We start from the raw sequence: 14,512 nt of genomic DNA on the forward strand, positions 1-14,512 counted from the left end.
CTAAGCTTAATAGCTCTTACAAAAACATCTGTCCCAGTTTTCTTATACTGAACAAATATATATTCGCAACATGCAACAATTGCTATGATTTTACTGTGTTACAGTTCATATAAGGAAATCAGTCAATTGAAATAAATTCATTAGGGCCTAATATATGGATTTCCCATGACTATGCAGGGGTGCAGCCATGGGTGGGCATAGGCCCACCCACATAGGAGCCAGGCCCAGCCAATCAGAATGATTTTTTTCCCCACAAAAGGGCTTTATTACAGACAGAAATACTCCTCAGTTTAATCAGCTGTCCGGGTGGCTGGTTTCAGGCGATCCAGCAGGTGAAGAAGTTGGATGTGTAAATCCTGGGCTGGCATGGTTACACTTGGTCTGCAGTTGTGAGGCCGGTTGGGCGTTATGCCAAATTCTCTAAAACGACGTTGGAGGCGGCTTATGGTAGAGAAATTAACATTAATTATCTGGCAACAGCTCTGGTGGACATTTCTGCAGTCAGCATGCAAATTGCACGCTCCCTCAAAACTTGAGACATCTGTGGCATTGTGTTGTGTGGCAAAACTGCACATTTTAGAGTGGCCTTTTATTGTCCCCAGCACAAAGTGCACCTGTGTAATCAGCTTCTTGATATTCCTCACCTGTCAGGTGGATGGATTGTCTTGGCAAAGGAGAAATTCTCACTAACAGGGATGTAAAGAAATGTGTGCACAAAACTTGAGAAATAAGCTTTTTGTGCATTTGGAACATTTCTGGGATCTTTTATTTCAGCTCATGAAACATAGGACCATGTTTGTTCAGTATATAACCAATTCATTCTTTATAGGTACAATCTGTAACCTTTATTTTTCTCAAAAGGGCAGGGTTTTTTATTTTTAGCTTTCCTTCTTGGTGTTTGTAGTATCTTAAGTTGCCACTGGCAAAATTTAAGTTACAAATTGCTACTTTAAACACTCTGTTAGTATCAGTGTTTCATCAATGTCCCACGATTTCGACCACTATAACCTGTTGAGTTTTACATCAGTAATTCTCCTTTGCCAAGATAATCCATCCACCGGACAGGTGTGGCATATCAAGAAGCTGATTAAACAGCATGATAATTACACAAGTGCACCTTGTGCTGGGGACAATAAAAGGGCGCTCAAAAATATGCCGTTTTGTCACAACACAATGTCACAGATGTCAGAGGTTTTGAGGGAGCATGGAATTGGCATGCTAACTGCAGGAATGTCCACCAGAGCTGTTGCCAGATGATATAATGTTCATTTCTCTACCATAAGCCGCCTCCAATGTCATTTTAGAGAATTTGACAGTACGTCCAACCAACCTCACATCCGCAGACCACGTGTAACCATGCCAGCCTATCACCTCCACATCCAGCTTCTTCACCTACGGGATCGTCTGAGACCAGCCACCCGGACAGCTGATAAAACTGTGGGTTTGCACAACCGAAGCATTTCTTCAGAAACTGTTTCAGGAATGCTCAGCGGCGTGCTCGTCGTCCTCACCAGGGTCTTGACCTGACTGCAGTGCGGCGTCGTAACTGACTTCAGTGGGCAAATGCTCACCTTCGATGGCCACTGGCTTACTGGAGAAGTGTGCTCTTCACGGATGAATCCCGGTTTCAACTGTACTGGGCAGATGGCATGTATTGCATCTTGTGGGCGAGGGGTTTGCTGATGTCAACGCTGTGAACAGAGTGCCCCATGGTGGCAGTGGAGTTATGGTATGGGCAGACATAAGCTACAGACAACGAACACAATTGCAATTTTATCAATGGCAATTTGAATGCACAGAGATACCTTGATGAGATCCTGAGGACCATTGTTGTGCCATTCATCTGCCACCATCACCATATTTCAGCATGATAATGCACTGCCCCATGTCGCAAGGATCTGTACACAATTCCTGGATGCTGAAAATGTCCCAGTTCTTCCATGGCCTGCATACTCACCAGACATGTCACCTATTGAGCATGTTTGGGATGCTCTGGATCAACATGTACGACAGCGTGTTCCAGATCTAGCCAATATCCAGCAACTTCGCACAGCCATTGAAAAGGAGTGGGACAACGTTCCACAGGCCACAATCAACAGCCTGATCAACTCTATGTGAAGGAGATGTCGCACTGCATGATGCAAATGGTGGTCACCAGATACTGACTGGTTTTCTGATCCACACTCCTACCTTTTTTTAAAGGTATCTTTGACCAACAGATGCATATCTGTATTCCCAGGCATGTGAAATCCATAGATTAGGGCCTAATGAATTGATTTCAATTGACTGATTTCCTTATATGAACTGTAACTCAGTAAAATCTTTGAAATTGTTGCATGTTGCGTTTCTATTTATATATATCGTATTACTTTAGGCCAGAGCCCTATGGGGCCTGGTCAAAAGTTGTGCCTTTGAAAGGAAATGGGTCCCATTTGAGTATTAGACTAGGCCAACATGTATGAATCAAGACGGGGCTTTCGCGCTTTGCCATTTTTTTGAACATTTGAACTGTTGGATTGAGGACTTGAGACTTTCCAAATCATGTTTAAACAGGAATCAAGCAGAGTGAAAGACAAAACATTATCAATAGTTTGTACTATATGTGCTTAAGGAACATTTCTGGGATATTTTATTTCAGCTCATGAAACATGGGATCAACACTTTACATGTTGCATTTATATTTTTGTTCAGTATAGGAAATAGGGTACCTTTTGGGACCCAGCCTATATCTCCCAGCTAGTTCAAAGCTAATTATCTCTGTAGTCATGACCTAATGGGTTTGTTAAATGTATCAATATTGTCTATTAATGTTATGTATAATGTCATGTTTTCTTTGGACTCCTTGAAGAGTAGCTGCTGCTTTCGCAACAGCTAATGGGGATCCTAATAAAATACCAGTGTTATTGATGTCAATCGGCCACAGGCTTAGTCAATGCAGCTCATATCCATCAGCAAATATTTTACATATTTAACTGTAGCAAAGTAGCAGTAAATGTAGTCCCGTGTAGCTCAGTTGGTAGAGCATGGCGCTTGCAACGCCAGGGTTGTGGGTTAGTTTCCCACGGGGGGGGCAGTATGAAAATGTGTGCACTCACTAACTGTAAGTCGCTCTGGATAAGAGCGTCTGCTAAATGACTAAAATGTAAATGTGAATTGGGATGAAGTTGGACACCGACTGGTCCCAAATGCAATGGGAAGTTGGTCATCTCTTTCGCACCCAGAATATTGGGTTAATAGTATATTCTGATGGTTAAATCAAGCAAGAAAGAGGTGGAACGGGGCTGTACCACTTTGGAAACGGACGTATCAAGTAGTGAGGTTTGAGGAAAAATGACACAGGCAGTGGAAAATCTCTAAATACCAAACACTCAAAATGCAGTCCATCTGCCAAATCTCAATTTAACTCTCCCATTGACTTACAGTATAGCCTATTTGGCAAGTTTGAGGATTGTGTCACACTTTTTACATTAGATGCACTTAATAACACAGTAACAACACTTACTCATGCTCTTACAGTATAATGTAAGTCCATTAACTTCTACTTACCATTTAAGATTGTTTTGTAAGACGCTCCATTGCTAATGTGTCTTTTGATTTGTTTTATCAGGAGCTGCTCTGAGATGTACCGCATCCCCGTGGTGGAGTACAAGACCACCACGGCTGCTGGCTGGCACCGCGTCTCGGCCGCCCCGGGTGGCGGCCTGCCCCTGTCCCGGACCTCCCCTACACAGGGCCCCAGCCCCGGGCAGCAGATGTTTCACTACGCCCAGGGGGCCATCTCCCGCAGCACCTCCTTCGACAAGAAGCAACAGGACGGGACCAGGTACACCTCAGCACCCACCTCCATCTTCTTTGGCTCAATTGACTCATAGTTCCTAGTTCAAACCCCCTACATCAGAGGTACTCAAGTACTCAAAGTGCTGCCGGTTTTCTTTTCTAACAGAGTTAACTGACTGTCACTGGTTGGTTAGAGATTCCACTCACCAGCACTGTCTTAATCAGTCTCTACATAGAGAGAATAATTTATATCAGCAGTATTTGTCTGGAGATTTGTGTATCCCTGCCTTTGACGCTCAAAATCATGCTCAAAGTGTGTGACCAAAAGAAATACCGGTATATTACATCAAGCATGCTTCCTTGCTTGGCATAAAGAATCACTCAGATTCAGAACATCTTTTCAGATACATATACGTATTTGCTGGCCAATCATGTCTGACTCATCCCAAGGACCTGTACTAATAATTGAATAGGACCCATAGCCGACTTGTTTCCTTTAGGGCCACTGATTTGAATGGACAGGATAAGGTGAAAAGCAATTTGAACCCCAGAAAAGTAGTATTTCCTGTGTTAGCTTCAATTTTAACGCTACCCATTCTCAAGCCCAGAGTTTCTTCATTTAATTTATTTGTCATTTACATGCATTCTTTTTGTTAGTGAAATTGTATAATTTTCCCGACAGGACACAATGGCACCTCTATCCTTAGTATCACTCACACCGTACAACATTAGCATAGGCCGTGAATAATGAGGTCAAGGTTTTTGTAATGTGATTAGCATAAAATGATCAAGTGGCAAGTACATGACTGGGAAACCGAGACTAGGATCTGACAGGAAGAAAAACAAGATGGCGGAAGGGGCATGTTCATTAGGGAAAGCAACTGAGTGTTTTGAAACGATTTGCAATGGAAAACAAGAATGATCTTTTGTTATTTGACAAGTCTAGGTAAACCGTCCCTGTTTGTCTGTTTTCTACCGTTGATGAACTCGACCCAGCTCTACTTCCCACTCTAACATACTGTAGCTACTATACTTAAAGCAGTGTTTCTCACAGACCTTGGTTCAGATGGTATTTGCACACACAGTGGGTCCCAGGACTAGAGAAAACAACTGAATCAATAATGAATGTCGATGAGAAGCACTCTTTGGCATTGTGATATATTGCTAACAGAAAAACGAACAGAAAAGAGACTATAGAAGGTTATTCCTTGTCGTTTTGTTGTTGCCCTTATGTTGGGTCATTTTTTACACCTGGCATATCTATGGAGTGATTTTAGTGGCAACAGAATATTTATCCGAATTTAATAATTGAATTTGTATTATGACATGTTTCATTTTGTTATCACTAATATCACTCCATAAGCGTCTGCTTTTTTTTTAGCCTGTATTTAGAGTGACTGTTTCTTACTCTGTGTCTATTAGGAATGACCTCCATGTTGTGCCCCTGTTATTTAACACACGCTTTCACACACATACGCACACACACACATACGCACACAAACACACAGCGACAGCAAGCCTACCTCAGCACTGGTCTTTCGGGTAGTGTTGCATTACATTTCAGCTATGCAATTGTGCATCAGGTTGAACGCGTGTGTGTCCATGCCATTGCGTGTGTGTGCGCATGTCCTTTTACAACTTTGTGACAACTGTATGTGTGCATGTATACATGGGAGTAGTGCATTTGTGTGGGATCAGTTTGACCTTTTGTAGAAAGAAAAGCCTTTTTCCTTATAGTCATTGGTTTCACAGGAATGATTACGGCATGGATTGGCCTCAGGAGTGAAAACTCTATTTTCAGATTGGAGTGTCCTTGTATATGTCTGTATGAAAGACTTTACAAGTCTACACTGAGTGTATTAGGAACGTGTTCTTAATGTTTTGTACAATCAGTGTATGTTAGACCTGTCTCTCTCTCTTGGAGACATGGGCATTTCAAATGGAGTGCACTTCACACAGAAGAGGTTATTGTTCATTGCTGGGTAAATAATGAGAATGACCACGTATTTCCAAGACACCAGCCTTCTCAGTCTACCTTTTGGACCAGACCAGTTAATATACTGTAGTAACATACTGGTTCTTATAAGCACTGTGGAACGTACCGGGAGTCACCACACCATTACCAGCAGGAAATATAAAAACGGGTTTCTGGGTTATGATTCATGTAACATGACATTTCCTGCACACTTTTACCATACCATATTTGTCATATGTGACACTGTCTGGGTTCTACTAAAAAACCATAAGTGATATACTCTGAGGTAGTACAATGGAACCATTAAGGTGACATGTTTTCCTAAGGGAAACAGACATGGAGACACTGTGTGGGGGTTGTTCGAATTCCAACACTTTGTGGCTTCCTATTCTTAACGTGTCCCTTGGAGCTTCGGCAGCTAATTAAGAGGGAGTGGGACTCAATTTACATCTGCCAACGCCTTGCGAAGCAGGACTGCTCCGAAGCTGCTGAATATGCAGAGTTTTATTCCGCCCCATCTGGAAAGACCCCTCCTCCCTTTCACGCCCCCTCATCCCTTCCTCCCTGCCCTATATACCCAATATTATGCAAGCTTCCTGTCGTGGAAATGTATGTATACTGAGAGAGACTTGGACAATTATTCAAACAATCAATCTTTATTTAACATCGATTAATTATTGCAATAATGAAGCTGGTCGACCGCACACTCTGAAGCGTGTGTGCCGAGAGCTTGACCTTACAGAGGAATCCTGGTTCTTATATAGCTGACACTAAAATGCTTAGTCATGGCTGGTTCCACCCCTCCCATGCAGATCAAGTGGCATCATAAGCCACCTTGGGTTCATCCTTATGGTTATCTGCACCAGGTGTTGTTTTAACCCCCAGCCCGGCTTAGTTTCCCAAATGCAAGAATGATTAGAAACAATGAGGGGTTTAGCTCAAGCTATCTCTAGTGACCACACGCCCAGATTAGCTGCAGGGAGCTGGAGTAGAAACCATCCCTTTTACACAAACACAGCATTAGCAGAACAGAAATGTCTTACGCTTTGTTAAGTATATAATTGTTAACTATTAATATCAAACAAATCAGGTAAATACGGAATTTTTCTCTCACATTCCCCATTGCACGTTGACAATCTCATCTCAGCTTTTCCATATGATCCATGATTCTGTATTTTTCGAGGGCTCAGCGTTCCTCTCCGGGCCGGTGGGAGAGTTGGGTTTCACGAGTTGGAGGCTCGAGCATCTCCCACTCCATGGAGGCTTGGAACAGTCCGTTCAGGCTAAGAATAGCGCCTTGCCTAATTGTTACTTACACTATGTTCCGCAAGTATTTCCCCAAGCACTCTTCATAAATTGGTGGGATTCTAGAAGTCCAGTTACTATTTATGGTCACAGTACAGTGGATGACCCCTGTTCCACTATTTGTATTGTCCATATCTAATAAAACGTTGTCTACACTGTTTAATTTGACCTTTGGCTTCACAGTGGCATAACAGACATGGTGAGACACAAAACTAACAAACATCAGGAGCACAATCATACACCGGATTAGGTGTTGAGTTGTATTGACATGCCTGCATTGTCATGACGGCTCTTTTATTTTGTTTGACAACTCTGAGAATAATAGGAGTGATAACATAGTCGTTTAGCAGATTTATGTGTTTAGTGTTTAACCAAAGTGACCCACCCAGTGGGCAATATAGTTTTGTCTGCTAGGTACAGTCAAAGTGTTTTCTTAGACCTAATGTATGTGGCCCTTTTGAGAATCCAACTAACAACTAACCCTTTCCATTCAACTGAGCCATTGGAGCTGTAGCCTACAGGTGGGGAACTTGGGTGGTTCGAGGCCTCTAAACGTTCCTTTGTTGGTTTTCAGGGTACTGCAGGAATATGAGATATCCCCTACGGCCTCCTGTAGCAGTCGGGAAGCAGGACAACTCTACTGCAGCTCCCCCAGCAACCAGTCCACCTCCAGCGACCCCGGACCATGCGGCACCTGGTCCCAGAAGGCAGGATACATTAACGGGTAAGTGCATTACATTTTATGACGGCTATGGTATATATTTTAGGACAACTACGGTGTGCGTTTTAGGACACTCTCAACCTCATGCCTCACCCCTCCATGGAGAGTTACGTACACAGCAGACTGGGTTTGAATACAATTATATTCAAATACTGTATCTGCGCTTGATTGAGCTTGTCTGGGGCAATGGTACCGATGGAATAGTACCAAAAGTGCAAACCCTGCCCACCTATCTGTTTAAAGGGATAGTTCAGTCCAAAATCAAAGTTTTGTTAGATGTTTCCGTTCCTCAAAATAATCAAGTCCATATTTGATGGCATCTTGTGTGTACCGGTTACCGATAGGCCTACAGCTATGAGAGCATTAAGAGAAATCTACAGACCCCAAGCCCAAATGAATGGGAGAAATGGCTATCATCTAATAAGATGCATTTAGGTGTTTTTCTTTGCTCCGAGATTAGATCAACTTTATTATCCCAACAGGGGGAAATTCATTTGGCAGTGTGCTTAAAAAGACAAAGTACATAATACATAGAGACACAGTTAACATTAATATGAAAAGTGCAACAGGCTACATATTTACATCGAAAGTGCAATACATATTTACACTCCTATCAACCCTCTTAAACCAGACTATCCCCTCCTGTGCATAGATGGCACATAGTCTATAGAGAAAGAGGACCGTAATAATAATACTATGGTCATTTAGCATTTTTATCCAAAGCCATTTTCATAACTGTTCGGCATTGACAGTGACCCATACTGTATATGAATCAATCAAATTCAATCACATTTATTTTAAAAGCCCTTTTTACCTCAGCAGTTGTCACAAAGTGCTTTCCAGATACCAGCCTAAAACCCCAAAGAGCAAGCAATGCAGAAACATCAGTGTAGTGTTTATTCAGTACATCAGCCCATACTGGATATTCAGCATAGTGTATATATTCAATACATACATATATTCAGTATATGTAGTGGGACCAGTCGTGTGTTATATGATAGGCCATCTCCTCTATCTAGGACAGAACAATGCCATTACCACCCCCCATCCTGGTTCTTCCAGAGACGCCATTCCTTGACCTTCTGCAGTCCAGACAAGTCTATAGTCGTCAGGCCAGAGGCCGCAGCTGGACCCTGGCTCTCAGGTTGCAAGGCATTCCTTCAATATCCCAACAGCATCCGTTGTGGAAATGTGTCTGGGCAGCCGCAGCTTAACGGATACTGTTACACACCAAGGGAAAGGTTTCAAATAGCTCTGTGCGACTAGCCAAGTGGTGAGAAACAGTGAAACAATGGCCAGTGGTGCGAAAAGCAGGAAGTGGGCCGGATAAGTGTTACAATGCACTTTTAAAGGTTCCGATGCAAAGCAATGGCAAAGCGTTGAGGATGCTGTGGGAGAATACTATAATTTGAACACATTTTCTCAATTGTAGTGTTTGGGAGCCATGATATGCTGGTTAGCATTCTCTTTTCTCTTTGAGGTGTGAGTTTTGGACAACGATTCTCATTTGACAGAATTATTGCATTGAAAGTTGATACAGTTGTGATTAGGTAGGGCAGGGGTAGGCAACCCTGTTCTTGGAGTTCCGCAGGTACCGCAGCATTTTGCTCCAACAAGGTACCACACCTGACCAACTGAGGTAATTGATCAGTTAAATGATTGCATAAATTCACCTGGTCTTCCAGGTCAGTTAAATCAAAAACATGAAGTGCCCGCGGCGCTCCAGGACCAGGGTTGCCTACCCCTGAGCTAGGGTCTGGCAGCTTTACATTGGATCATGCAGGTGCGGGTCAGTAAAAGAAAAACTGGGAGTCTGTTCGGGTAAAAAGAAAAAAAAATGGCTGACCTGCGCGTCATTGACTGACTGTCTTCATGGTTAGAATGTTCAACAAAGACGTCATATCTTGCCTCCCCCTTTTGCAGATTTAAACCAGTTTGCTGGTACCTCTAGCTTTATGTCGTGTCCTTCTTTCATGCACCTGTAGATGCCAGTCCCCTGCACTGCTCCTGGACCAGCCGAGCGACAAGGAGGGAGAGGGCCGGAGAGAGAGGGAGCCCAAGCTGGAGAGGACCAGATCTGCAGGTATGGGTTACTCTTCTTCATCACCAGCATCATGTTTCAGCAATATAATTATCAGCATCATCATCATCATCAACTGTGCTATGAAAGAGACTCGCCAGTCAGTAGAAATGCACTTAGCAGAAAGGTCAGCTGGAGACAGACAAAACAGAAAGCAATATTAACTGTCATTCTTACAGATTCAAGATTGGCATTCACACTAAGTGTTACCAAACGTGTCATGATTATGTGATGTCAACAAATGACAAATGTGCTTTCATAGCCTATACCATAGATTAGAATGACCAAAGAACTGCCATTCCAATACATTTTGGGGCATTTCAGGAACTGCATTGAAAAAATGCCAGTAATGGCAACTAGGGTCATATTCATTAGTTCACAATGTATCAAAAGGTTTTGCAATGGAAAATGAAAACAAGCGTTTCTTATTGGACAAATTCAGGTAGTCCCTCCCCACTTCAATCTGTTTGCTTCCATTTGGTTCCTAGTGAATATGACCCAGTTCAAGTCCTGAATTTATGGTGAATTGACCTGACATCAGCTCTGGTGGACCACAAGTATTTTAATGAGAAAATGATATCTCAAAGAAAACAATCACGAATTGTCTTCTTCCTCTTTTGCAGAGGCCAAGTGGCACCATCCCTCCACAAAGATTCTGAACGTGAGGGAGAGAAGCCAGCCGAGACAAGGAGCAAAGGACTCCCCCAATAAATACCAACATGTGAGTACTCATACTTGGAAATAGTTATTTTAATGTTTAATGAGGGTTGCCAGGTTGACTTTGATTTTACACTGTAATGCTTTTTTCTGGTCATGTTGGATTTGGGTTAGTTTGTTGCGTCTATGTCATCTCATGCAATAGCCTACATTTGAGCATCAAAGGAAAAAATGTCTTGTAACACTGTTTCAGGACAAAAGACCCTTTAAATAAACAAAGTAATTAATTAATCATATGTTTCATTGGTTTCATATGAAAGCATTAGTGTCATCCAATGACAGAACATCATGGCTATTTGGTGAACGTATCCCGTAGGAGTATGTCTCGTCAATCGGAGAAAAGGCTTCGGTAGACCTACCTATGCGCTCCCAGAGCACCTTATCCTCTACTAGCAACATTCATGGTCTTAGGTTTGGACCGCAACACAACACCCTTGACAGATGGGCCATGATACCGTATGTATAGTAATCTGATCTTTAGGGAGCTGGGTGTCACACCCAGCAGTAGAGAACTGCTCGGTTACCCATACAGCCCCAAGGCTACACAGTACGATGGTGTGTAGCGCTATGCCTACAGAGAACGAGGCCCCCCTCCTCTCGTCAGGTTGACTAGAACTCTCCTTGACGGATCAGGCTAGAAAAGGTCAGCTTACCCTTGTCGGTGATGACGTTTTTGCTAACAGCAAACTGTCGCTTCGGATCTGTTCTCCTGTACTATCCCCCACCCACCCCACCTAATCTGGAATAATTTAAAATGTGTATTGGAAGTAATGGAGACGCATGGTGAATATCGATTTATGTGCATTATTTATTTGCATTATCTGTGCATTAATATTTCTATAAATGAGGAAGCATCCCAAAAATTGTTCCTGGAAAAATATTGCAATGTTTGAAGCTTGAGGGGATGCTGCTTCTATTGCTAATAAACAGAACGTGGGGGAGAATGTATTTGTCTCCCTGTGCAGAGCGCATTAAAGTTTCATATGCCCTCCTAACTCAAATGGAATGGCTTGGTTTATGGAATTTCAGTTAATTGCAGCTTCAGGAATTATTTATCTGACTACGGTGTAGTGTAAATGGGACCCGGGTCGGCTATGAATATAGCTCTCTCTTAATAGGAGTAGGAAGCTCAATGCTCTAGTAAATCAAAACGTGAATGGTTTAAAGTCCAAAACGCGTATCATCCAGCAACAAGAAAAGTATGTTTTAACTGAAATGCAGTTTTGTTACTATAAAGGCCTGCGAAGTGGTATGTTGATCATTTTCCCACACACCTTATTGTTGGATTAGATTAGGGTTAGGATTAGGGTCATTTACTGCTGTAAATGCATTGTAACAATGAAGAATTACAATAGAACAATATGAACACTGTAAAGTGTACCAAACATTTCCAGGATCCCAATTCCATCATTCTCAAGTTTTAAGCGGTTAATAGGGAAAGGAAAGGGGGATACCTAGTCAGTTGTACAACTGAATGCATTCAACTGAAATGTGTCTTCCGCATTTAACCCAACCCCTCTGAATCTGAGAGGTGCGGGGGCTGCCATAATCGTCATCCACGTCAATACATTCCGAAACAGTGAATAAACCCACAATGTGTTTTTCCGCTTTTATCTGAGATTTGATTGAATTGTGGCGTAAGGATACATAGCCTATGTATACTAGCTGCCGAATCCTTGTTTCCTCAATTCCTCTCAAAGCTCATTGGAGGTCGGAGGGAGGGTTCATGGATCCTTTACGCCAATGCGCTTTGAGAGGAACTGAGGAAACAAGGATGGAGGAAGCAAGGATTTGATCGCAAATTTACAGACAAATTAATGCCGATAACCATTAACTAGTGTTGTTTGATCTCCATCTCTTCTCCCAGTCTGGCTCCAGCCACTCCAGCAGCAACACGCTCTCCAGCAACGCCTCCAGCGGCAGCAGCGACGACAAGGACCCCATGGACCCCGATGCCCTGGGCCTCATCTACATCAAGGGCGCGTCCACCGACAGCGGCATCGACACGGCGCCTTGCATGCCCCCGCCGCCTCCCCCTCTACCTGGCTGCAGCAGAGGTGGCGTACCGGGGGTCTCAGCCGGCCGGCCAGTCCCCCAGGATGCCCGAGGGGAGCAGTGGGTGCTGGAGTACCCCAGGACGGGGGCGCCGGAAGGAGGGTTGACGTCGCAAGGCTACAGCACCCAGGCCACTTCGGCTGGGCACGTAACGGACGGGAGCCTGGGCGACCTGAGCGAGATTTCCTCCATGTCCAGGTAAGGTGTAGCTCCAAGATAAAGTTCCCTAAGTACAGATCTAGGATCAGCTTCCCCTCCCCCAATCCATTAGTGGGGAAACCGCAGAACTCACCCATGATCAACGTCGAGGGGCAACTTCACCCTATACCAAGAGGCTGACTGGATCCCTCTTGTCTGACCAATGACCAGTGCTTCAATTGTGACCACGGCTCACCGATACGGAGTACCAGCATCTGAAATGTTCTTCTGCTTGATTATTGGCACCTCTTGTAGAATATTCACTCTAAAATGAACCCTGGTACTGTAAAATTGAAATCAGTACTGGTACCCTTTTCATTCCAATTCAACCACTGCCAATGACACATCGTCAGGCTAAGTAATGTGAGGTCAAACTGCCCCTGTTTTCAATGTCTGTCATTATTGGCTGCGAGTTATTTTTGCTCTAGGCATGTACACATTACACATTGGCATGATGAGTAAGCAGGGACCGCCTAGGACAAAACAATTGCCCTGGACTTTGACCCAGACTTGCCCACCACAACCAGCCCACGGATACACCACCGCCCCCGCCGACGCACACACACCAGCCCCTGATACCACCACCTAGCTGCACCACAGCTATTGTACACTAATGCAGTACTATTTTCAGAGTGCTACAGAACACACATACACACGCGCTGTACACTGTTAAAAGAGTTCTACAGAACACATCCTGAATTGTCATGATTGAACAACATCCCATCATCTGAAGCCTAGAATAAAACCGAGAAGGTATAATAGCTAGACATAGAACACTGGCTGGCTGTTTTTCAGGGAGGGATCGCTGGCTTCACTCTGTCTAAAGTAGTACAGACAGCCTAGTGAACCAAGAAAAAGACACCCGAAATGTGCGCGTAAAGAGAATGGTAAGTAAGCGAGTTCTAGAAGAATATGGCCTGGCTACCTAATTGGAGGATCAGGTTTCTCAGCAGCACACTTTTCTCTAGCTTAGCACAAAAATTCTGTTGTAATTCATAGTTGTTTTAGCTACAGATTATAAATATAGCAACATAGTGGAAACAATAGCTTCATAGTCAGAATTAATCATCATAAAATGAATGAATAAAAGGCGGCTGTGCTGTGTCAAGGACTGACTTTACAACCATTTCACTACACCCGCAATAACATCTGCTTAATATGTGTGCGCGACCAATACAATTTGATTTGATTTGACTAATGTCAATAGTAGGGCTTCAAACAAACATGAACCTGTTGAATGTAATGTAGAATTCCGCCTAAATATACATTCCCAAAAGTAATTATTTTTCATGAGTGCCATAAACAATAACTAGTAATGCTGCGTACTTCCAAGAAATAAAAAAAAATCGCAACTTTCTGGTCAAAATAGTTAGAAATTGCTGCGGTGTACTGACTTTTAAAGTTCAAGTACATAGCAAAACTATGATTTAAAATATGAAATATCATATGTTGTAGTTCCTATTGAACAAAGTTGAGGAATAGGGCTTGAAATGACTCTGTCTGGCATGTACATCAATCAACAAACTGTCTGGCTGGCATCATGTTACTGGTATAGTTAGCCTAGTTAGTTTGCCCAATATTGATGTTGTGTTATCCATGTCTCCCTCCCTGCCCTTGATCCCTGGATCCTACCGCTTCGGCTGCACTGACTTTTGCTTGTGCTCACAATCGTCGGCTGTCCTCA

General features: G+C 43.2%; 1 protein-coding gene across 5 annotated transcripts in view; it reads left to right on the forward strand.

Annotated features, from left to right (window-relative positions):
• Positions 1-14,512, forward strand: part of LOC123481191 (signal-induced proliferation-associated 1-like protein 2) — a gene marked incomplete at its 5' end in the record, with an annotated part of 55,439 nt that overhangs the window by 18,869 nt on the left and 22,058 nt on the right. For all 5 annotated transcript variants that reach the window (XM_045218754.1, XM_045218755.1, XM_045218757.1 and 2 more), the window contains 5 exon segments: positions 3,608-3,823; positions 7,632-7,781; positions 9,764-9,861; positions 10,482-10,579; positions 12,443-12,828. In XM_045218754.1, coding sequence (XP_045074689.1) covers positions 3,608-3,823; positions 7,632-7,781; positions 9,764-9,861; positions 10,482-10,579; positions 12,443-12,828 — 948 coding nt within the window.

The sequence above is a fragment of the Coregonus clupeaformis genome, unplaced genomic scaffold (assembly GCF_020615455.1).
Source record: "Coregonus clupeaformis isolate EN_2021a unplaced genomic scaffold, ASM2061545v1 scaf1783, whole genome shotgun sequence".
NCBI lineage: Eukaryota > Metazoa > Chordata > Actinopteri > Salmoniformes > Salmonidae > Coregonus > Coregonus clupeaformis.